Below are 26,089 nucleotides of genomic sequence, written 5' to 3' on the forward strand. Positions count from 1 at the left end.
TTTCCTAAGTTTTCCAAAGTAAATATCACCCCCAGTTTTTTTCAGTGTAAACAGCTCTGGGTCTGTATGGGTAAAACTGAGAGGAAACGTTCATATGTTGTGGGTTTTTCATCCTAGTCTGGTTTTATTCCAACATTATTCTGTGTTTTTTTTCTCGATCTTCTGTCTTATTTGTACAAGTTCCATCCTCTTACTGAACTCATTCTGACTTTACTCTTGTATCTGTTACTGTCCATCATCAGGAACCACAGAACACTTCCTCTTCTCACACTAAAGTTAAACACAGAATCCAACACAAATAGTGCTCATTTATCCCACGCTCTGATATAATGACTAATGAGCAGTAAAACATGACACATGAAGTACTTTCTAAGAAAAAAAGAGGAAATCAACAGAAAAAACTGTCCATAAACAGGACATTTGAGACAGTGATGAGCTCAGGGCGGTGCTTTTGGTTTTAGAGGAACAGGTTTACATTCAGACCAGTTCCTGTTCTAGTTCAGAGTCAAAGCGTCTGCGTGAACGTTCAGTGGTTTCAGTCTGTGATGATGAGGATGAACGTCTACATGTGTCTGTCAGCCTTCATCCTGAGCTGCAGAGTCTGTGCAGGTAAGAACAGCAGCGCTCCGTCGTCCTCTGAACTCCACGTATGTCCAAACTACTGTTGGAAAACTTTAACCTGGATTTGAAATCTCACAACTTTGGTAAATTCATCTGTTTTGTGGTTCTGTTCTTCATTCAATAATGCTTTTTAACCCTTTCATGTATGAATTATGAGAACAGCAGTCCAGATTTTTTTTTTCCTCTTTAGGTGTAAAAAAACCCCCAACATTTTAATTGTTTTCTGAACCAATTTTTCATGGAGTTCCATAAATGTCCACTCAGCTGGACACCATGAGTTTAACTATTGGTTCAACAAATAAATATTAGAAAATGTTGAAAACTGTGTGAAAACTATGAAATAAAACATTTTTAATGCTGATAATATGATGTTTTCTCACATTTTAACATATTCTATCTTCTGCTGCTGCTGTCTCAGCCAGGACACTCTTGAAAAAGAGATTTTTAGTCTCAATGAGCTTTTTTCCAGGTTAAATAAAGGTTAAATAAAAATTAAATATGTTCTAATACTAGCTTTTAGTCTTTATGGAGGTAAAATGCAAAAAAACCCAAAAATAAACATTTTGTTTAAAAAAACAAACCCTGTTAATTCCACTCTAATACCAATTCTTCATTGATTTCCACTCAAACCTGTTGGTTCAGATCAGGTTTATCCACAACAGTACAGTTACAGTAATGGGATGAATTACAGTGTAAATACAGACACTGATGAATGGAGTCACATTTAACTGACATAGGATTAAATGTAATTAATTAATGTGGTTGATTGATTAATTAATGTGGTAAAGATTACTTTTAACTAATGATATTAATCCTTAGATGTGACTTGATGCTACATATTTTTTCTACCTTCCTGCATCAGCTGACAGTCGACGTTATAGCTCTGTTAGCTTAGCTCTGTTAGCTTAGCTCTGTTTTTAGACTGAAAACAGTCACAGTAAAACCATTAATCACTTCTGTTTTCTGTTTGGTTTGTGTTGTCAGTAACTGAACATAAGATCTGTTTGAAATTGAACAAACAAGTTCAGAACTGTCACAGTTTAGTCTGAACTGTGGATCAACAAACAGCAACTGAGCAACGATAAGAACATCCCATAATAACTTTATATCCTCATAAGCCTCAGAATCAAACTCACCCATGTAGAAGAAACGCTGACATTGAACCTTCAAACAACAGCTTCTGTTTTTATCACTTCTTTTCTTTGACTCTGACAGTTGTTTCTATCCAGTTCTCATCTTCGTTCTGTGACATGCAGACTCATGGCTGTGAATAAAATCAGTTCATATCAGTTAATACAACACACCGACATCTTTAAAACATTAGAACTCTTTATTCCAAACACTCACACTGATAGTTTTCATTTATGAGTATTTTAAAGTAAAAATACAACATATATCTCCTGTAATGAAGTACAACAATGACAACTGTCCCAATAGAATCACAGTATCTACTTATATGAAACTAATTATTGTTGTGGTATTTGAGTAATGACAGTGAACTCTGTTAATAAACCACGTTCAAATGTTCTGTTTCTTTTTTCAGAGGAGGTTCATATGGCTGTAATGGAAACGAGCTCAGTGTCTTTACCTTGTTCTTACATCATGGACAACAGTATGACCTGGACTAAACTGGTTGATGGGCGGTTGGATTTTCTAGTTTCAGTCACTGGTGACGAAGAACGAAGAGAAAATGACCCAGGGGAACGATTTAGTTCAGTGGGATATAATTCACTGCACATTAACAGAGTTTATTTATCAGACAGTGGAAAATACATGTGTAACAACCATTGGTCAGTGGAGCTGACGGTGATCCCAACAGGTCAGACTGATTCATTCATTTCATTCATTCCATACAATAATCATTATGGTACATTTAGATTTACACACACATTTGTGTTGATTTCAATGATTTTAACTTTATTTATTACATTTTTGTACATATAACTATCATTTTTATGTGTAAAATCACTCATTTAAGTTTTATTTTTAAGATATGACCCACTGGAGTCTCTTTATCTTGCACACACATTACACACTTACATAGCACATACATGGATTTTCCTTGCCCCAAAACCCAATGTCACGTCTGCTGTGTGCCTTTAACATTCACCCTGTCCCCAAAATTCCTTTCAAATCCATGAGAAAACTCCAGCATGTGTCCACGTTTACTGTGTGAAAACTGTATGATGTCTTATATTTGTACTTTGCATTATCTTGTGTTCTTCACTGCAAATTTCAAAGAAAAGGGTTCAGCGGCAGCGCACCAGCTGCAGCGGCCCGATGTCCCTAATCATCGATCGAAATCTCATTTGACGTACTCTGTGCTGTATGTACACTGTGCTGTCAAATGACAAAAAGAAATCTGTAATCTGTGATTTTAAGACTTTTGGTCTTTATGTCACATTTTCTTTTGGATGAATATATATTGTGTCGTACTACTGTACATTTTATGCCATGTCCACATTACTACAGGTATTACTGTAATCAGGTATTTTTAACAATCTGAACACACAGATACACACAAACCACATACAGTTTGGATAGAGTTAAAAAAAAATGTCAGGTTTTTGCAACTAAAACACTGTTTATGTGTGGACGAGAGAAATAAATGCACACAGGAAAAATTACTGAGCATCTTCTCCACAGTCAAAAGTATTTTCCTCAAAAAGAGCACATTTTTTCTCTATATTGAGTTTGGAGAGCTCTACCCAAAGAGTAACTTTTACTGTTTTTAGAGAGGGACCAAATGTTATCTGAGGAGAGTAAAATTTTCTTCAATTTCAGTAAATTTTACTCAGGCAAATTTCCTGTGCAGAGAAAAATGTCTGTTTCACAAAATACCTGCATCAGACATTCCATTGTCCTTTAGTTGAGACTCACCTGTGCAATAATGACGCTGTCTGATCTGCATCCTGATTGGACAAACCCCACAGGTGGATGAATATCTCAGTCAAACAGAAGAGCTCTGGAACACAGATTTAAGAATGGGTCTGTTGTGGACACACTAAAGGTTTTCCTTCCCTGATTTCAGCTCATGAAAAACAACAACACAGACAGACCATTTGCTTTATGTTTGTGTTCAGTGAATGATGGTTGTTTCATTTTAGACATGACTCTAAAAATGTCTGCTTTTTACTCACTGTGTGTTTTTTGTGTCCAGGAACCTTCATCCAACATGCTAGAAAAGGGACCAGTGTCACTCTGACATGTCCTCATGTTACTGGTTCATATGATCTAATATGGAGAAGAGAGTCTGATGGATGGGGTCTACATCCTGGTCTGACTCTGACTCTGACAGACCTTAGACTGTCTGATTCTGGACTGTTCAGCTGTGATGGAAAACCTGCTGTGTATCTGAATGTGACCACAGGTAAGAAACAATAACACACACAGTGAAACAGTTTGACTGTGTGTGCTTTATATTCATCATCTGCCTCACACAGGTGATGATGAAGCACCGCCCACAACAACAGACACAAAAATGACAAGTACGTCTGCAACAACAGCAACAACACAGACGAAAACTACATCCAAGACAAACAACAGCAAAAAGGGCACGAAACCAGAGAAAAAAGGTAAAGGTGATGAATCATAGACGTCAACAGCTCAGATATGATGAACAAAAAGACATGAATGTGACAGTAAATGTTCAGCGATGAGTTCACATCAAACCTGTCACATTTTCAGGAAGTTCAGCATCGAGGTGGTTTAAGTGGTGACAGACAAACCACTGTAGGCAAGGCAGTAGATGTCACAGAAAAATATATTTATAGCATAATGTCTTTACTCTCAAAGTGTTTTTGTCTGAGTTTCCAGACAGTTGGAGAAACTGAACCCAAATATGAACCCTCCAGTATCAGACGCCCTGACCCTCACTACTGAAAGCACATCATCTGCACAGAGGGGCAGGAACGTCTGAATGTTTTACATACAGTTGGTTTAACTTTTTGTTTTGTATTTTACCAATGTGATCCATAAATAAAAATACCACATACTCAATAACTGTCACACTTTTAACCCTTTAAATGCAGTGTTTGTAATGTAAACAAATAATATTTTTTCAGTACCAACTTTTCCCCAATATTCTACATATAAATTGCATTATTTATTTATTTAATTTTTTCATCCTGTCAGTGATTAACACCAACATTGGTTCATATCCATTATTATTTTTGGTTCTAGGTCAAATGTTAAATGTGTCAGTGTGCGTTTTGTACTCACTTTGTAGTAGGGTTGTAGTGTAGGAATTTAACACTGTTTATTATGGGATGGTTTTAGTGGATGGATCAGAATTTAAAAAGTCGTGTAAAAATGAACAACTGTTGAATTCTGACCTAATATGAAATGTGAAAAATAATATAAACTTTTATAACATGAAGTGTAAAGTGTGCATAATATGCTCACCTGGATACTGGAAGGTTAACTGCATCCATATTCTGTAATCTGGGGTAATATGTGTGATTTGTGGACGGTAATCTGGAATTAAGGAAAGACAGAAGGAAATTGTGTAAATTATGTTAGCGATAAAGAAAAAAATGTTAATATAAAACACTTCAAATATAATAAATGCGTAAAACACTTCTGTAAGTATTCAGAAGGACAGAGGAATAGTCACTGCGTTAAAATGAAACCTGTTGTTGCAGTTTTATGTGGGAAGTGAATCCTACGAGTGGTGAGAAACAACAAACCATGAACATGAACAACACCTTATCAATTAAAAAAAAAAAAAGTAAACATTAAAAGTATTCCTGATGGTAAAATGCATGTAATGCCTGTTAATACAGATTTTTTTCTTCTTCACAGGAGGCAAAAAGACTAAACCTACGAAAAAACCTGAAGTAAAACCAACGACAACTGCTTCAATAACAGTGACCAAAGGAGGTATGGTGTTAAAAATATTAATATAATATTTATAATGACAAACAGTGACGAATGATACCTCAATTATTTTACAGCAAGAAATAAAGAGTTCAATGACTGAATAAAAGTAACTCCTATTTATAAAACGAGTATGAAATACTAGTCTGAGTCTAAAAGGTTTGATATCTTTAACATTTAGTCACTTTTACAGACAGGAGACTGTGCTTGACCTGTCACTGTGATATTTACTGGAAAAGCAGAAAAAATAATCAGGTTTTTGCAAGTTATAAAAGCCCTGTGTTTCTGTTTTTGGCCCATAACACTGGAGTGAATGGGACAGTTGTGTCTGTGTGTTTCTGTACATTATTAGTGGATACAGTCGTGGACATAATTATTAGACCACCCTTGTTTTCTTCAATTTGTTGTTCATTTTAATGCCTGGTACAAGTAAAGGTCTATTTGTTTGGACAAATATAATGATAACAACAAAAACAGCTCACAGTAGTTTAATTTCAGAGCTGATATTTATCCATTTTCCATGTTTTCTTGATAAAAACCAAAATCACTTCAGTTCTTCCATCAATATCTATGGCATTGCACTGATAAAAACAGTGCTTTTAGACATTCCATGTTTTCTTTTCTGTCTGTTGTAGTCACATGACACACACAGGAGTTAGGACTGGATTGAATAACCATTGTGTTTGATGACTTTTGATGGTCTAATATTTATTTCCACAACAGTACATATTAGTGTTGGTCTGTGCATTTGGTACCTGGTCCTTCAGTGGGACTTACTGGACTTAATCCACCTCTTAATACCACCACTATGACGTCACAATTAGAGAAACCATCAATACTATACAAAAAAACTAAATAACAAGCAGTAGTATTAAAGAGAGAGACAACATATTGAGGGTGAATCTAATTACAGCGTTTCCACAGCGCCACGGCAAAATCCATGCCCCCACACCAAACATTTCATACAAAAAAAATCATCACTGTCACATTAGACTTATTATACATGTGTATAATATAATAATAGTCCAGGACAAACGTCCTGTCCTCAAATGAAAGTTTGCGAAGCTTCGGGAGGAAGAGAAAAGATAAGGGAGTGTAAAGTTTCACTTTCATTTCTGCGGGGGGGGGGGGGGGGGGGGGGGCTGCACCACCCCGTACCCCTATAGTATTATAAGTATGACGGAAACCAACGCACGCGAGCGGTTACCGGTCAAAACGCCTAACTGCGCGTGTGCGGCCGAGCTCACCCATGCACCTCCACACCAACAGATCAATTCCACAGGAAACACTGAATTACCATTACAGCTGTAAACCCAGTTAAAAAGACCCCAAACCTTTACACTCCAACCACAACTGGACCATGGACACATCTGGAGCAGTTCACAACAATATTTATCTGATAACAGGACAAAAACATACATTTAAACAGAAAAAACATCAGATCCTACTCACCGGAGATGCTCATTATTTCTATATAAATCCATCCTTCTTTCTTTGAACCCTTCCCTGACTGTCACAGAGGTGATCTGTGGGTTCCAGTTCCATCATTAGTCCTTTTTATGTCCATGGAGGACAGAGTCTCCTCTGTCCACTAGGATTCCTCATTTAAGTTCAGCTAGCATTGGGGTTAGCCGACTTGTCCTCAGGACGTCCGGCTTTTCTGGAAAACTCCGCCTTGAAAATGGATTTTAAAGTTTGTCCCAGACCAAATCCTTTTCCTCTCCTCTGTCAGCCACTGTGGGCGGAAAAAAGTCTACCTCAAATGTATTAATAGTTCAATTAAAGGTGGAATGCAAGCTCTTAAAAAAAAAAAAATGGTTCGAGCAAGATACATTTTGTATACTAAATTACTAAATTCTAAATTCAAAAGTCCAAACCCCCGTCTTCAGACGTCCCTCTGAAGCCACGCCTCCTGAGTATTAGCACGCGCAATGCTTGCTCGCGAGCGCTGCACAGCCACAATTCGCTGGCTGAGGCTCCGGCCCAAGTGCGGTCCAGCTCGGGCTCCAACTGCGGCTACAGCCTGGCACCGGCCCCAGCCCGGTAAAGTTTGTGGATTTCTTTAGTTGAAAGTTGAAGCGCTAACGGTTAGCATATATGAGTCCAGAAGCTCCAGAACATTCTGTCCCACAGATAGAAGTAGAACACCTAAACTGTGGTCATTAAACTGTTCCTTCCACCTAATTTGGGTTCATTCTGGCCAGTTTACCAAGTTCCAAAGCTGATAACTGAAGAAGCACAAGGACTAAAGTATTCAATGACTCCTTATTTAAAGGTAATAACCTCTAGTTTCAGAATATTTCCTGTTTTAGGATCTGGATAAAACACAACCTGAACTACATCAGGGTACATTTAACAGAAAATGTTTTGTGAAGTGGGAGTGGGTTGAGGAAGTTTCTCATTCATTTTAATGAAAAAAAAAAGAAAATCCTGGATAATGCTGATGGGTGACAAAGGAAACATCTAGAATATGTGTTCAACTACGACACAAACAGCATCAGTGACTTCTGCTTCAGTAACACTTGACCCACAAGTACATGTTACACCTACAGAGAAAAAAAACATCACACCATAAAAAATAGAAGATGACGCTGAAACCTCAGAGGAATAAATAGGATGGACGAAACTGTGGTTTGAACAATAGGAAGTGAATCACATTCAGCAGTTGGGTGGTTTAGCTGAAGAGACACTGACCACAAACATACAATGCATGAAAACAGTCAGTTTCACCTGGGGACGGTCTGATTAGTTTTATGGCAAAAAAATAAATAAATCCTTATTTCCTGGTACTCTCTGGTCTTTACAGGCAGCGACAAGATTACTCCTCCAAGTCCATCTGTGCCACGACCAACCAACAGTCCAAAAACACCGATTAAATCGACACCAAGAATGGTGACTGCATCGACACAAACCAAAGACGGTAACGAGTCCATGTCATGACTGCATATGAAGAAGAGTGAAGACAGACGATAATTAATACAGATTATTTGTTTTTCACAAACAACACCGACACAATAACAATGAGTGAACCACCACACACAGTAAAAAAAAACAAAAAACACACATCACATGTTAACCCTCCGGTGTCCTGCCCATGGAGGTTCTTCTCATCACCAAAAGTGTGTAATATACACAGCACCGCAGTAATGGCTTTTATTTTTCTTCTTTTAACTTTTTGAGAATATAAACAAAAATACCAAATACTCAATGACTGTCATATTTTTAACCCTTTAAATGCCGTGTTTATGATGTAAACAAATCATATTTTTGACACAAAAAACACAAACATCTTTTATTCCAATATTCTACATAAAAATTGGATTAGTTATTTTTTTGTAAATTACAGCCTGGCATATGTCAATGATTACAGGGTTTCTGTGGGTCATTAAAAGCCATTAAATAGATATAGCTAAAATTAAGGCTTTAAATTGCATTAAAAAGCATTAAATTTGATGTCCAGAGGCATTAAAAAATGAAATACACTTGATGGAAAAAAAAGATTGTTTCTCATGATTTATACAGATTATATAAATACTTAATCATTTTGATTGGAAGAATAGTGTGATGATTGACAGTGGTGATGTCCCCTGGCAGGACACAAAAAACAAAAAAAGACCTACAGTCAGATAACACATAGTACTTACTACAGGGTGTATCAAAAGAAACTACATGTTTTGAAAAATTACCCCCATTTCGGCATTTGATAATTTTTGGAATTTTCTATTATAGACATCAGTAGGTATGGGATTGGTGGATATTTGTCCAAATTTACAGACCCAGGTGTTCATGCATGAGTGAGCAGGGACAAACTGCACAATCCAAGTCACAACTGGTTTCACGCCAAGTAGCGGCAGGATTTAAATCCAATCAAAGGCCATGGGGGGGGGGGGCATCCATCTTGTTTTCCACAAAATTGCCAGGTTACAGCATTAACACTTTGGCCACCATGTCAGTTTCATTTCTTTACCCATGGCAGCTGCTCCTGCCTTTCAAAGTTAACTCAACTTGTTTAAACTCATCTGAAAATGTCACTGAGGACAGGCCAAGTTAGGGTTAGGGTTAATGAACAAAAATGAACGATAAACGACTAAAATCTACAAAACTGGGAAAAAAGAACAAGATCGTTAACAAAATAAACTGAATTGTCAACACACTGAAAAAATGAACACAAAAAGAAAACATCTGGACATGATGTCATGGATGATCGGTGTAAATTCCAGAACATGAGTCAGGAAATATGATGATGATGATGATGATGACGCTGATGGTCTAGAACAGAGGTTTCCATGTTTAATCCTACTGATAAAAGTCTACACAGTGGTCTTTGTTTTCCAGATGCTCCTGAACATCTTCCACCACATTTCGGTTTGGTTTATAGAGTCATGTTGGTGTCCGTCCTCGTCTTCTTCGTCCTTTGCTGCAGTTTTAGACTCTGGTTTATAAAACGAGGTGAGTCGACAGTGAAATTCAGCTGAAAATGTCAAAACATCATGAACTGTTACATGATTTAGGATTTATTCTCAGCTGCAAAACACAAAAATCGGACCAATGGCCCTGTAGTTTAGCGGCCAAATTAAAAGCTTTGGGAAATGTATCCAGATGTCATTTATTCTCCCCCAGTTCTGTGTATTTATTCTATTACAGAAATAGTCCATGTTTTGGTCATATTCAATCAGATCTGTAAAAAATTCAAATTCACACTTGATATCATTGATACTGATTTATTGGATCAATCCACTTCCTATCTGTTATAATGGGAACATTTTTTAAAGTCGCACCAAATCCAGAATCAGATCCAGATCAAAATAATTTCAATCCCTTGTGTTGACATCCTCATACAGAAGCTGTAGACCAAGTCTGAAGTCAATCAGAACTGGAGTTTGGGAGAAGAAGACGATTGAAATTTTTTCCCCATAAGAGCCCATGTGAAATTTTGCGTCAGTTCCAGATCCAGAAGAAGATCCTGATCAGCATGTGGACATTATGTTTGGGTCATCTCCCCATCAGGGCTGGACTGGAGACATTTACACTGGAGATCATTTATATTTACTGAGTTATTGCATCCATCCACTTCCTATCACTTATAATGGGGACATTTTTCAAAGTGGCACCAAATCCAGAATCAGATCCAGATCCAAATAATTTCACTAACTTTTGTTGACATCATCATACAGAAGCTGTATACCAAGTTTGAAGTCAATCGGAACTGTAGTTTTGGAGAAGAAGACGATTGAAAGTTTTGTAACGGACGACAGACGCCACATGACAACAATAGCTTACGGCCTGTCGGCCGGTGAGCTAAAAAGGCTGATTTAACATTTAATACAAATTCATGTGTTATAACAGTTTACATCCAGAACAACAGGCCCTTTTCCACTGCAGGAACTTTGAGCATTACCCAGAACTTTGAAAAACCCTGGTGTGTTTCTATCTAATGCCGCGCTTCCACTACATGGAACCGGCTCGACTCGACTCGACTCTGGTACCAGGTCCTATTCCAGACCGTTTCCATTACAGGATACTACTGACTTTACAGTACCTGGTTGTCATAGTGATGTGGTGCATTACTTCTGTGTCGTCTGCTCAGAGTTGCTGATAAACTCATTCATTGCGTGTTGTCTCGTCAAGCTCATGCTGAATTTTTTCATCTGAATCTCCTGGACCATCCATGGTGTAGTTTTACAGACTGTCATCATGTGGATTCACCTACTGACAAATGTACTGTCAACTTCAGCATCTGTTTTTGTAAAAAGGTGCGTTACAGAGACGACTCTGACCAATCAGTGGTCTGCAGTGTTTACATGTCACCTTTTAGTATCTGGTCCCCAGTCTTGGAACCTCGGTGGAGGAGATACTAAAAGACTAGTTCCAGGTACCAGATTCTAGGTCCTATTTTGTAATGGAAACACAAAAAGGCAGAGTTGAGTCGAGTTGAGTTGAGCTGGTTCCACGTAGTGGAAACACGGCATAAATTACCTGGGTAAAAATCTTTCCCTCACCCCTAAACTTTCCCTGAAGAAGTTCCTTGTAGGGAGGGGTACTTTTCAGATTACCCTGAATTCTTGAGGGGCGGGGCTGTGTGCTGGAGAACGCTGATTGGTGGACTACACTTACAGCGTTCTGCATTCCGTTCACATGCCATTAAACCACGGCACAGCGACAAACTGTTTTGTTTATTTAATTTCCACAATCTTCATCGTTTGATAATTCGAAAAATGGACCAAACAAGAGGCTACGACAAGTGAACAGACGACGAGGTGCACACTCTTTTGAGTGTATTTGTGGAGGAGGAAACTCAGAGGGACTTTGAATCGACGACACAAAACAATCGAGTTTATGTTAAATTAGCCAACAAGCTGTCGGAGCTAAAAGTAAGACACACGACTAAACAAATACAAGAAAAGCTGCAGACGCTCATGCAGGATTATAAGAAACTAAAGGACCACAACAGTCACAGTGGATCAGACGGCCGAACAAACATATGGTATGACCAGCTGGGCAAAATGACAAAAGTGTCATTAAAACATAGTGATTTGAACCCGGGTCATTTTGACCCATTAATGTTAGAGTGGAGGGTCCAGACACTCAGACATCGAAGGGTTAAAGATGATCTCCTCAGTAACATTCTACTGTCTAAACTGTGTTTCAGGGAATCTACAACTTTGTACAAAGGAAAAATTTATGTAGATTTTAAATGACCTTAAAAAGTGAAAGTATTTTCTTCCACAGAATTTTTTTTTACAACTTTTTATAAATACATTGATGTCATCTTTTATATTATGTTTTGTGGATATTCTATTGTTATGTTTTCAGCAAATGTTTTATCAAAGGAAGAGGAAAATGTAATTTTCAGTACGTCAGCTTTTTTTGATGTAATTGTCAACTCACACTACAAGGCTGCAGTATATGACTTATATTTTAAGGCTCCAGAAGGAGAAACTCCAAAGGAGATGATCTCCTGTGTTGGCCAGAATGTTATTCAGTCAAAAGTGCAAAAGTTTTTTTTTTTCATTTTTGTCCTTTTCTTCCTTTTTTGTCTATTTAGTTGATTATTTTTTTCATTTTTGTCCAGTTTCTTGACTATTTTATTTATGTTTGTTCATTTTGTTGATTATTTTTTGTCATTTGTCTTTTTTTCCTTCATTTTTGTCCATTTAGTTGCTGATTTTTTTTTTTTTTTTTTTGTCCTTTTTTCCTTCATTTTTTTCGAGGTTGTTGACTATTTTCTCAATGTTTGTTCATTTTGCCGATTATTATGCTCATTTGTGTCAGTGTTTTGGATTAATGTCATCATCTTTGTCCTTTGTGTTGAATATTCTGTTCATTTTATTTACTATTTAGTTCATCTTTGTCTATGTTGTTGATTTTTTCTTCATTTTTGGTAATTTCATTGATTATTTTGTTCATTTCTGTTCTTTTTTGTCCATTTTGTTGATTATTTGGTTCATTTTTATCCATTTTTTTCCTGTAAAATAAGAAAATAACTATTGTAAGATTGTAAAATACAAGAAAGTATGTAACACATCATTATATCACTTTTGTTCTTAATGTTTAGGTGTAAAAAGATCCAGAGAAGGAACAACAGAGTATGACACTGTTAATATTACAGGTAAATATTAACTGTCACCAGTCACAAGTGTTTGCTCCTGGAGGATTCTGTTGGGTTTCTGTAAATTGGCTTAGAGTCTGGTTTTGACCAACTCTATATATTAAGTGTAAAGAGATAACTTTTTTTGTGATCTGGCGCTATATAAATAAAATTTGATTGATTGAGTGATTTAATTGGTTTTCCCCTGTAAGTCGCTTTGGAAAAAAGCATCTGCCAAATACATAAACATAAACATAACTAATACTTATTTTTTTCATATAACTATTATTTCATGCTTTGTTTTGTTTGTATGACTTATTTCTAATCATTTTGTCTCTGTATGTGTGATTTTTCCTTTTTATGTTTAATTATTTGTACCTCTTTTGTAAAATAAACTGTCTTTGTTAAAGGTGACGCTGCTGAAAATGATTCCATGGATGACGACATCACTGATCTTCATATCAGTGAAAACATGACCGACACCATCTGAGTTTTTGTCATCTTTTCCTCTCACGTCATATGAAACTTATTTCGATGTTTCTATAGATTCACTGTGGTCTTTATCAGCTCGTTACTTCAGCTTTGAGTGATATTTAGTGTTTTTTCTCTGCAGTAAAACTTCACCGCAGCAGCTTTGAAATAAAAATGACTTTATGGATGATGTGGTTTTTATCACAACCTCGTGTTTCTGTAAAAAGTCCAAGTGTAGAAATCTGAATTAAAGTAAAACAAAACCATCGAAGATGTTTTTCCTGATCAAACATCACAGAGTCTGAACAGTTCGCTCTAGTTTATACTTTTGTAAATAGAAAAGAATGTTTTTAAACTTTATTGGAGCATGTACAGGAAATATTACTGTCTTCCTTCAGGTTTATTATGTGTGCTGTTACATTTTCATCTGAGATACGAAATCCATTTGTTTTACACAGTTTATGGTTTTTATTAAATTGGAAAAATATATTTTTGTGTCTTGTATTAATCTTCCAGTATCCAGGTGAGAATATTATGCATCTAATCCAGCGTTTCCGCTGGTAAGGTTTTGCTGTGGTGCATCCATGCCACCACACCAAACATTTCATACAAAAAAAATCATCACCGTCACATGAGACTCATTTTACATATCATATAATAATAGTCCAGGACAAACGTCCTGTCCTCAAATGAAAGTTTGTGAAGCATCAGGAGGAAGAGAAAAGATAAATGAGAGTAAAGTTTCATTTTCACTTCTGCGGGGGGGGCATGGACTGCACTGCCCCGTACCCCATAGTATTATAAGTAGGACAGAAACCGACACACATGCGCAGTTACCGACCGAAATGTATGCACCCCACCCCCCCATTACACCCCCACACCAACAGATCAGTTCCACAGGAAACACTGTAATCTAATCTAATATAGTGTAATCTAATGTGGTCTAATTTTCTGTAATCTAATTTTGTCTAATGTAATCTAATTTAATCCAGTCACTCAGGTGTAAGTAAACACTAAACTTCTACTTCCTGCTTCTCTTCAGAACCTAGAATAAGACACGCCCACTGATGATGTCATGATTCATGAGGAAGAACTAACTGTTTCAGGTTCTGAACCAGTTTTAGTGCCGAACAGGGGCCTTGGTGGACCAGTCCCGGCTCCTGAAACCTTTGGAAACCAGTTCCAAGGACAAAAAAACATAAAAAAATAAAGACAAACTTAAAACTAAAACCAAACCAGTGGCAGATTCTGTCAAACTGAAAAGGACGCTGAATGTTTCCAACTGGACTAACTCAGTAATATTAGAATAAAAGATGATAAATCACTGAAGAAAAGTTAAATATAGAGAAAAAATCATTTGGGAACCGAGTTCTAAGCAGCTCTGGGTCTGTATGGGTTAAACTGAGAGGAAACGTTCATATGTTGTGGGTTTTTCATCCTAGTCTGGTTTGATTCCAACATTATTCTGTGTTTTTATTCTCGATCTTCTGTCTTATTTGTACAAGTTCCATCCTCTTACTGAACTCATTCTGACTTTACTCTTGTATCTGTTACTGTCCATCATCAGGAACCACAGAACGCTTCCTCTTCTCACACTAAAGTTAAACACAGAATCCAACACAAATAGTGCTCATTTATCCCACGCTCTGATATAATGACTAATGAGCAGTAAAACATGACACATGAAGTACTTTCTAAGAAAAAAAGAGGAAATCAACAGAAAAAACTGTCCATAAACAGGACATTTGAGACAGTGATGAGCTCAGGGCGGTGCTTTTGGTTTTAGAGGAACAGGTTTACATTCAGACCAGTTCCTGTTCTAGTTCAGAGTCAAAGCGTCTGCGTGAACGTTCAGTGGTTTCAGTCTGTGATGATGAGGATGAACGTCTACATGTGTCTGTCAGCCTTCATCCTGAGCTGCAGAGTCTGTGCAGGTAAGAACAGCAGCGCTCCGTCGTCCTCTGAACTCCACGTATGTCCAAACTACTGTTGGACACCTTTAACCTGGATTTGAAATCTCACAACTTTGGTAAATTCATCTGTTTTGTGGTTCTGTTCTTCATTCAATACTGCTTTTTAACCCTTTTATGTATAAATTATGAGGACTGTAGTCCAGATATGTTTTTTTTGGCTGAGTGTTTTTATTCCTCTTTAGGCCTGAAAAAAAAAACAACATTTTAATTGTTTTATGAACCTATTTTTCATGGAGTTCCATAAACGTCCACTCAGCTGGACACCATGAGTTTAACTATTGGTTTAACAAAGAAATATTAGAAAATGTTGAAAACTGTGTGAAAACTGTAAAATAAAAAATTTTAATGCTGATGTTTTCTCACATTTTAACATATTCTATCTTCTGCTGCTGCTGTCTCAGCCAGGACACTCTTGAGAAAGAGATTTTTAGACTCAATGAGCTTTTTTCCAGGTTAAATAAAGATTAAATAAAAATTAAATATGTTCTAATACTAGCTTTTAGTCTTTATGGAGGTAAAATGCAAAAAAAACCCAAAAATAAACATTTTGTTTAAAAAAAACCCTGTTAATTCCACTCTAATACCAATTCTTCATTGATTTCCACTCAAACCTGTTGGTTCAGATCAGGTTTATCCACAACAGTACAGTTACAGTAATGGGATGAATCACAGTGTAAATACAGACACTGATGAATGGAATCACATTTAACTGACATAGGATTAAATGTAATTAATTAATGTGGTTAATTGATTAATTAATGTGGTAAAGGTTATTTTAACTAATGATATTAATCCTTAGATGTGACTTGATGCTACATATTTTTTCTACTGTGCTGCATCAGCTGATAGTTGACGTTATAGCTCTGTTAGCTTAGCTCTGTTAGCTTAGCTCTGTTAGCTTAGCTCTGTTTTTAGACTGAAAACAGTCACAGTAAAACCATTAATCACTTCTGTTTTCTGTTCGGTTTGTGTTGTCAGTAACTGAACATAAGATCTGTTTGAAATTGAACAAACAAGTTCAGAACTGTCACAGTTTAGTCTGAACTGTGGATCAACAAACAGCAACTGAGCAACGATAAGAACATCCCATAATAACTTTATATCCTCATAAGCCTCAGAATCAAACTCACCCATGTAGAAGAAACGCTGACATTTAACCTTCAAAACACAGCTTCTGTTTTTATCACTTCTTTTCTTTGACTCTGACAGTTGTTTCTATCCAGTTCTCATCTTCGTTCTGTGACATGCAGACTCATGGCTGTGAATAAAATCAGTTCATATCAGTTAATACAACACACCGACATCTTTAAAATAACATCACAACTCTTTATTCCAAACACTCACACTGATAGTTTTCATTTATGAGGATTTTACAGTAAAAATACAACATATATCTCCTGTAATGAAGAACAATAATAACAACTGTCCCAAAAGAATCACAGTATCTACTTATATGAAATTAATTATTGTTGTGGTATTTGAGTAATGACAGTGAACTCTGTTAATAAACCACGTTCAAATGTTCTGTTTCTTTTTCCAGAGATGGTTCCTATGGCTGTAATGGAGACGAGCTCAGTGTCTTTACCTTGTTCTGACATCGTGGACAAAAGAATGACCTGGAAAAAACGGGCTCCTGGGCGGCACGACCATGAATCCAATTTTCTATTTTCACTTATTGGTGACGAAGAACGAAGAGAAAATGACCCAGAGGAACGATTTAGTTCAGTGGGATATAATTCACTGCACATTAACAGAGTTTATTTATCAGACAGTGGAGAATACCTGTGTAACAGCCATTGGTCAGTGGAGCTGACGGTGATCCCAACAGGTCAGACTGATTCATTCATTCGATACAATAATCATTACATTTAGATTTACACACACATTTGTGTTGATTTCAATGATTTTAACTTTATTCATTACATTTTTGTACATATAACTATCATTTATATTTTTAAGATTGTTGAAGACTTTTGGTCTTATTGTCACATTTTCTTTTGAATGAATATATATTGTGTCATTCTGCTGCATATTTTATGCCATGTCCACATTACTACAGGTATTACTGTAATCAGGTATTTTTAACTTTAATCTGAACACACAGATACACACAAACCACATACAGTTTGGATAGAGTTCAGAAAAATGTCAGTTTTTTGCAACTAAAACACTGTTTATGTGTGGACGAGAGAAATAAATGCACACAGGAAAAATTTCTGAGCATCTTCTCCACAGTCAAAAGTATTTTCTTCAAAAAGAGAAAATTTTTTCTCTATATTGAGTCTGGAGAGCTCTACCCAAAGAGTAACTTTCACTGTTTTTAGAGAGGGACCAAATGTTATCTGAGGAGAGTAAAATTTTCTTCAATTTCAGTAAATTTTACTCAGGCAAATTTCCTGTGCAGAGAAAAACGTGATCTTTTACCTGCTTTAGACATTCCATTGTCCTTTAGTTGAGACTCACCTGTGCAATAATGACGCTGTCTGATCTGCATCCTGATTGGACAAACCCCACAGGTGGATGAATATCTCAGTCAAACAGAAGAGCTCTGGAACACAGATTTAAGAATGGGTCTGTTGTGGACACACTAAAGGTTTTCCTTCCCTGATTTCAGCTCATGAAAAACAACAACACAGACAGACCATTTGCTTTATGTTTGCGTTCAGTGAATGATGGTTGTTTCATTTTAGACATGACTCTAAAAATGTCTGCTTTTTACTCACTGTGTGTTTTTTGTGTCCAGGAACCTTCATCCAACATGCTAGAGAAGGGACCAGTGTCACTCTGACATGTCCTCATGTTACTGGTTCATATGATCTAATATGGAGAAGAGAGTCTGATGGATGGAGACCACATCCTGGTCTGACTCTGACTCTGACAGACCTTAGACTGTCTGATTCTGGACTGTACAGCTGTGATGGAAAACCTGCTGTGTATCTGAATGTGACCACAGGTAAGAAACAATAACACACACAGTGAAACAGTTTGACTGTGTGTGCTTTATATTCATCATCTGCCTCACACAGGTGATGATGAAGCACCGCCCACAACAACAGACACAAAAACGACAAGTACGTCTGCAACAACAACAGCAACAACACAGAAGAAAACTACATCCAAGACAAACAACAGCAAAAAGGGCACGAAACCAGAGAAAAAAGGTAAAGGTGATGAATCATAGACGTCAACAGCTCAGATATGATGAACAAAAAGACATGAATGTGACAGTAAATGTTCAGCGATGAGTTCACATCAAACCTGTCACATTTTCAGGAAGTTCAGCATCGAGGTGGTTTAAGTGGTGACAGACAAACCACTGTAGGCAAGGCAGTAGATGTCACAGACAAATACATTTATAGCATAATGTCTTTACTCTGTAAGTGTTTTTGTCTGAGTTTCCAGACAGTTGGAGAAACTGAACCCAAATATGAACCCTCCAGTATCAGACGCCCTGACCCTCACTACTGAAAGCACATCATCTGCACAGAGGGGCAGGAACGTCTGAATGTTTTACATACAGTTGGTTTGAACTTTTGACATTTTTTTTGTATTTCATCAACTTGATCCATAAACAAAAATACCAAATACTCAATAACCATCATATTTTAGCCCTTTAAATGCCATGTTTTTAATGTAAATAAATAATAGCTATTTTTGATGCAAAAAACACAAAAAATGTTTGTTCCCCCAATATCCAACATAAAAATGAATTAGTTGTGATTCAAATGCAAATATTCTGTCTGGACTACTACTGTCAGTGAGATCAGTATTTGAAATGAACAGGATTCCTTCATGTCTGGTGACATTCAGGGCCATTTTAGGATTACTGGGAACTGAATTCTTTCATACAGCTCCTTTAATGCAGAGGTTTTTCTTCTTCTTCACTGGAGGCAAAGAGACTCAAATGACCAAAACACCTACATTCAAACCAATGACAAGTGCACCAACAGCATTAGACACAGGTAGGTTCACACAGGTCTAATTCTGGGTTCAACTGAAACTCATGTGGTTGAAGCTTTACCATGAGAAACAGAACCCAGAGCAGGTTCAGCATCTACGTGGTTCCAGTGGTTTGAAGATTTCCTACTTTTGTTGTTCTGCAGACACTGTCCAGACCAAACCATCACCAGTGGAAAACACCGGTACGACCACAACAAAACACACAAATGATGAAGAAAGTCAGTGAAACGTGACAAACTCCATCTGCAGTTTACACACAGAGGTGCAGCTTACCATTAGGCAAGGCAGGCAGGTGCTTGGACCCCCAACCCAGCAGGAAAAAAGAACATGATAGTCAACAAAATAAATTGTCAACACATAAAAAAGAAAACATTTGGACATGATGTCATGGATGATCAGTGTAAATTCCATAACATGAGTCAGGAAAGATGATGGTGATGATGATGATGATGGTCTAGAACAGAGGTTTCCATGTTTAATCCTACTGATAAAAGTCTAAACAGTGTTCTTTGTTTTCCAGATGTTCCTGAACATCTTCCACCACATTTCGGTTTGGTTTATAAAGTCATGTTGGTGTCCGTCCTCGTCTTCTTCGTCCTTTACTACAGTTTTAGACTCTGGTTTATAAAACGAGGTGAGTCGACAGTGAAATTCAGCTGAAAATGTCAAAACATCATGAACTGTTACATGACTTAGGATTTATTCTCAGCTGCAAAACACAAAAAGGCTGATTTAACATTTCATACAAATTCATATGTGATGATATTTTAGATGCAGAACAAAGGCTCATTAACCCTCAGACGCATCAGTGGGTCCAAATGACCCAACCAGGTTGTTTTATTGTCATGTCTTTGTAATGAAAAGTTTTTATTGTTTCGTACAGGGTGGGGAAGCAAAATGTATAAATGAACATTTAGTTGTTTTTTCTCAGCAGGCACTACGTCAGTTGTTTTGAACCCAAACATATATTGATGCCATAATCATACCTAACACTATTATCCATACCTTTTCAGAAACTTTTGCCCATATGAGTAATCAGGAAAGCAAACGTCAAAGAGTGTGTGATTTGCTGAATGCACTCGTCACACCAAAGGAGATTTTTAAAATAGTTGGAGTGTCCATAAAGACTGTTTATAATGGAAAGAAGAGAATGACTATGAGCAAAACTATTACCAGAAAGTCTGGAAGATACTATTAAAGAAGAATGGGAGAAGTTGTCACCCCAATATTTGAGGAACACTTGCGCAAGTTTCAGGAAGCGTGTGAAGGCAGTTATTGAGAAAGAAGGAGGACACATAGAATAAAAACATTTTCTATTATGGACATTTTCTTGTGGCAAATAAATTCTCATGACTTTCAATAAACTAATTGGTCATACACTGTCTTTCAATCCCTGCCTCAAAATATTGTACATTTTGCTTCCCCACCCTGTATTCCAGGTATTCATCATAAAACGTGTTCTTAACATCGTGATATTTAAGTTTTCAACTTACTTTGTGATATATTTGATGTCATTGTAGTTTTTGTTTTACTGCCCTAAAGCTTCCATAGTTGGGTCCAAATGACCCACATTCATTTATAATAGAATTACATCTGAACCTTTGATTCATTCAACAGAAAAAACAAATGACTCACTCACTGAATGGACGTAGACACTGTTCTATCGCTGTTAAATACTATAAACTGTATATGCTTTGCTTTCCAAATTTTCAAAATATAAAAAAAAAAGAAATTGTTAAAAATGTTAAAAAATAAAAAAAATATTTCAATTGTGAAATCATTCATTCTTGGACTAAAATATAATACAAATTATTATTTTTAACATGACAAACAGACAAAAGTGTAATTAAAACACTTTGATTTGAACCCAGGTCTTGTTGACCCATTAATGTTAGAGTGGAGGGTCCAGACACTCAGACATCGAAGGGTTAAAGATGATCTCCTCAATAACATTCTACTGTGTTTCAGTAAATCTACAACTTTGTACAAAGGAAAAGTTAATGTAAGAAAAAGTGAAAGAATTTTCTTAGACAGAATTACATTTTTTTTACAACTTTTTATAAAAATGTTGATGCCATCTTTTATATTATGTTTGTTTGTTTGTTTTTTATTAGGACACAGTTTGACTGTGCACATCCTCTCAGTACAGGAATAAAATATGTCCAGTTTTACAAAAGTCAACTGACAATAAACAAAAACTAAACTAAACTTCGCTTAATTTAGACTGTTTTGGATATTCTATTCTGTTATGTTTTCTGTAAATGTTTTATTAAAGGAAGAGGAAAATGGAATTTTCAGTACATAATTCAGCTTTTTTTGGTGTAATTGTCAACTCACACCACAAGGGTGCAGCATCCTCTAAACCTGTCCAACTGGTGTCTTCAGACGTTTGTTTGTTCAGATTTGTTCAAGTTATTTTGTGTTTTATTGTTTTTGTGAAAGGATAGTTTGTAAATGTAAACATTTTCATGAAATTTTACTTATCTGACACTAAAACAAAGTTTTAAATTGTTATGTCATTATTTAGAGGTTATTATTATAGAATTTTATTTGTCTGATCCACTTTAGTTCATATTGGTCTGAATGTGGAACCTGAACTAAAATGATTTTCACATCCTTGACTGATCATTAATATATTCAGTTGAATTTTTATAATAATTTCACAAATTCATATAAAGTGAGGGATCGGACTCTATGGTGGACCGGTTTTGGTGTGGAGGAGGAGGAGGAGGAGGAGGAGGAGGAAGAGGAGGAGGAGAAAATGTGACTTTGTTTTGTTTGTCTGTAAAATAATAATGAATGTTAAAAACTAACCTCATTAAATCTCTTTTATTCTTTATTTTTAGGCGTAAAAAGATCCACAGGAGTCACAACAGAATATGACATGACTGATTTAAGGGGTAAATATGACACATGTTTGATCTGAATGCACATGGACCGGTTTAGAACCACAACAGTTACAGTGACAGTGTGTAAAAGGATGTTCTGGGTCTGGTTTTTCACTTGAACATCTGAAATCTGAATTCAGTGAGTTCACCGTCTACTGTTCATCTTATTGTTCAAATGAAATCTGAAAGTCAAACGTCATTTACACAAACGGTAAAAAAGACGTCATTGAAGATCTGAACAGTTCCAGAACTCTGTATTTTACAGAAAGTTGAGAAATAACATTGTGTCATTTTTTTTTTTCCATTTGTGTCCAGTTTGACTATTTTCTTTACGTTTGTTCATTTTGTTGATCATTTTGCTCATTTTTGTCAGTGTTTTGGATTAGTTTCCTCATCTTTGTCCTTTGTGTTGAATATTCTGTTCATTTTATTTACTATTTAGTTCATCTTTGTCTATGTTGTCGATTATTTCTTCATTTTTGGTAATTTCCTTGATTATTTTGTTCATTTCTGTTCTTTTTTCTCCATTTTGTTAATTATTTGGTTCATTTTTGTCCATTTTTCCTGTAAAATAAGAAAATAAATATTGTAAGATTGTAAAATATAAGAAAGTATGTAACTAACTATTACTAAATCACTTTTTTTCTTTATGTTTAGGTGTAAAAAGATCCAGAGAAGAAACAACAGAGTATGACATGGTTGATATTACAGGTAAATATTAACTCATACTTATTTTTTTCATATAACTCATATTTCATGCTATGTTTTGTTTGTATGACTTATTTCTAATCATTTTGTCTCTGTATATGTGATTTTTCCTTTTTATGTTTAATTATTTGTACCTCTTTTGTAAAATAAACTTTGTTAAAGGTGACGCTGCTGAAAATGATTCCATGTATGACGACATCGCTGATCATCATAACAGTGAAAACATGACCGACGCCGTCTGAGTTTTGTCATCTTTTCCTCTCACGTCATATGAAACTTACTTTCACGTTTCTATAGATTCATTGCGGTCTTTATCAGCTCGTTACTTGGCGGCGCGCAGGAGTGCAGCAGTCAGACAACTCTCCCAGTGGTTTTGCGTGTTTTTGCTCTTTTCTACTCTGGCAGCATGTTCTTCCATGAGTACTGAGAAGTACAGTAGGGAGGAATTACTCGGGACTGGAATGCGCTATGGTGAATCAGACTCCAATCGGAGTTTCAACCATAACATTCCACCCGAGATTGCACGACCAGAAAACAGTCCGTGGACGACCGTACCTGTGGCAAAACAAAGGAGGCGGCGGCGCAGGAAACGGGGATGCCGAGCCGGTGTACATGCCCGGCTACGAAAGGACCCGTACAGACCAGCGTTACCCAGCATCTTCCTCACCAATGCCAGGTCATTGAATAACAAAACTGATGAGCTATCGGTCACCACAGAGACACAGAAAACTGTGCGGGATAGCTGCATCATGATCGTAACGGAGACCTGGCTTCACCTGGAAGTGACTGATGAAGCCATTATGCTAGCGGCACAGCACACCGAGCCGACCGGACGAGCGACTCAGGAAAAAGCAGAGGAGGACTGGTCATCTACTCCAACTACAGGTGGTGTACAAACGCTACAGTGACTGAAAATATTTAGTGTTTTTTCTCTGCAGTAAAACTTCACCGCAGCAGCTTTGAAACAAAAATGACTTCATGGATGATGTGGTTTTTATCACAACCTGGTGTTTCTGTAAAAAGTCAAAGTGTAGAAATCTGAATTAAAGTAAAACAAAACCATTGAAGACGTTTTTCCTGATCGAACATCACAGAGTCTGTAAATAGAAAAGAATGTTTTTAAACCTTTTTGGAGCATGTACAGGAAATATTACTGTCTTCCTTCAGGTTTATTATGTGTGTTGTTCAATTTTCATCTGTGATACGAAATCCATTTGTTTGACACAGTTTATGCTTTTTATTAAATTGGAGAAATATATTTTTGTGCCTTCAATTAATATTCCAGTATCCAGGTGGGAATATTATGCATCTAATCCAGCGTTTCCGCTGGTAAGGTTTTGCCGTGGCGCATCCATGCCGCCACACCAAACATTTTATACAAAAATAATCATCACCGTCACATTAGACTTATTTTACATATCATATAATAATAGTCCAGGACAAACGTTCTGCCCCCTCAAATGAAAGTTTACGAAGCTTCAGGAGGAAGAGAAAAGATAAATGAGAGTAAAGTTTCATTTTCACTTCTGCGGTGTGTGTGTGTGTGGGGGGGCACGGACTGCACCGCCCCATACCCCCATAGTATAAGTAGGACAGAAACCGACACACGCACAGTTACCGACCGAAATGTATGTGTAACACGGTAATGACACCTATATTAGTAATTCACACTGGTTCGACTCAAGGAGTGAGGGATGGTTAGTTTACAGTGAACAACATTGTATTTATTACAACAATAAATCCAGAATCGACTCAGAATCCAAAAATCCCAGTATAAAAAAACAACAACAATTAAAGTGTCCCCCGACAGCTATTGCTGCCAATATCAAAGTCCAAAGTCCAGTCCAAAGTTTAGTTTGAATTTGTGTCAGTTCAAGTATATTGTGTGTTAGTTCTACCCGGGTAGTGTGTGTATGTGTGGTTACTGTGTGCTGTCAGGTTGTTTTCTCCAGGTGTGACTCTTCATGAAGACGATGAAGATGAAGGATCCAGCATCCTCACCAATCCCATGTCGTCTCAGACAAAGAAAACCTGGCTTTCGGCTCCATGTAGATCCAAAAACTCAGCATAAGAAAAACACAATCTGCATAGTAGAACACAAAGTTAACTAGCAGTCATCACTTTCTGTACAGAATTATGCATCTTTCTCTCTTTAACTCAAATGTAACTGATAATACTGACCACAAAGAAATAAGCAACTGTACCATGAGACAAATAAAAATAAAATATCTCAAGTCACCATTAGTTTGTGTCTCTTTTGGTTTAACAGCATCATCTAAATCATGTAACACAAAACATTTCTTTTCTCTCAATAATCAATCATGACTCTTAGATACACTTATAAATACAACTACAACAGTCTCAAAATGAATCCAACACAATTATATCCAAACTGAACGTGCCCGTGAGCTTCAGCGCACGCTTTTCACTTCTACAACATTGAACATGGCGTCCAATTTGACGCAGTGGAAATCACTATCGATCATATAAAACAAATTAATTTCCAACTCAACTCAATAATTTGACAGATAACATCCTTGTAACATTTACTATCGACTCCGATTGGTTTTTTATGAAAGAATGTTCGATATTTCACATTTATAACAACTGAAAGGGTACGGGCCTATTAGCATGTTAGCAGCTTAACATAATCAACCATAGCACAACATTATTAACATTTCACTCACCGGAGTCTTCGGTTGGAAAAAAACTAAACAAAACAATCACCCCAGTCGCCGGATTGCAGGCGCCTCCTTGTGAAACTTAAAATACAGACTTGTAACTATGAATATAAAACAGTCTCTCATAAACTTTTTTATCTTCCTCGTAAGTATCTCGTGGTAGCTTCTGGATTTGACCTAGCTTAGCGTGTCTTCTTCCCAACATGCAATGCCGTACTTCCGGAGTATTTTTTTCCCACTAAGTATGCATGAGATGCCCCCCTGTGGCCACACAAAGCAATTACACCTGCACATCATGAATTCACACATAAATGAACATGT

General features: G+C 36.7%; 2 protein-coding genes across 2 annotated transcripts; both read left to right on the top strand.

Annotated features, from left to right (window-relative positions):
- The first annotated feature begins 504 nt into the window (after positions 1-504).
- Positions 505-13,918, top strand: LOC115428223 (uncharacterized). The gene is made up of 9 exons (XM_030147069.1): positions 505-609; positions 2,165-2,440; positions 3,782-3,991; positions 4,065-4,196; positions 5,425-5,502; positions 8,306-8,419; positions 9,835-9,948; positions 13,055-13,108; positions 13,498-13,918. Exons 1-9 carry the CDS (start codon positions 546-548, stop codon positions 13,575-13,577), a joined length of 1,122 nt encoding a protein of 373 aa, XP_030002929.1. The 5' UTR covers positions 505-545; the 3' UTR covers positions 13,578-13,918.
- A 1,494-nt stretch (positions 13,919-15,412) lies between these two features.
- Positions 15,413-19,717, top strand: LOC115428187 (uncharacterized). The gene is made up of 5 exons (XM_030147032.1): positions 15,413-15,492; positions 17,072-17,359; positions 18,275-18,484; positions 18,558-18,692; positions 19,635-19,717. Exons 1-5 carry the CDS (start codon positions 15,429-15,431, stop codon positions 19,715-19,717), a joined length of 780 nt encoding a protein of 259 aa, XP_030002892.1. The 5' UTR covers positions 15,413-15,428.
- Positions 19,718-26,089: the final 6,372 nt, after the last annotated feature.

The sequence above is a fragment of the Sphaeramia orbicularis genome, chromosome 11, assembly GCF_902148855.1.
Source record: "Sphaeramia orbicularis chromosome 11, fSphaOr1.1, whole genome shotgun sequence".
NCBI classification, from domain to species: domain Eukaryota; kingdom Metazoa; phylum Chordata; class Actinopteri; order Kurtiformes; family Apogonidae; genus Sphaeramia; species Sphaeramia orbicularis.

Coding starts and splice junctions, on each gene's coding strand:
- LOC115428223 (XM_030147069.1), top strand. CDS start 546: ATGATGAGGATGAACGTCTACATGTGTCTGTCAGCCTTCATCCTGAGC. Junction 3,992..4,064: donor GTATCTGAATGTGACCACAG/GTAAGAAACAAT, acceptor TGCCTCACACAG/GTGATGATGAAGCACCGCCC. Junction 4,197..5,424: donor CACGAAACCAGAGAAAAAAG/GTAAAGGTGATG, acceptor TCTTCTTCACAG/GAGGCAAAAAGACTAAACCT.
- LOC115428187 (XM_030147032.1), top strand. CDS start 15,429: ATGATGAGGATGAACGTCTACATGTGTCTGTCAGCCTTCATCCTGAGC. Junction 18,485..18,557: donor GTATCTGAATGTGACCACAG/GTAAGAAACAAT, acceptor TGCCTCACACAG/GTGATGATGAAGCACCGCCC. Junction 18,693..19,634: donor CACGAAACCAGAGAAAAAAG/GTAAAGGTGATG, acceptor GTTGTTCTGCAG/ACACTGTCCAGACCAAACCA.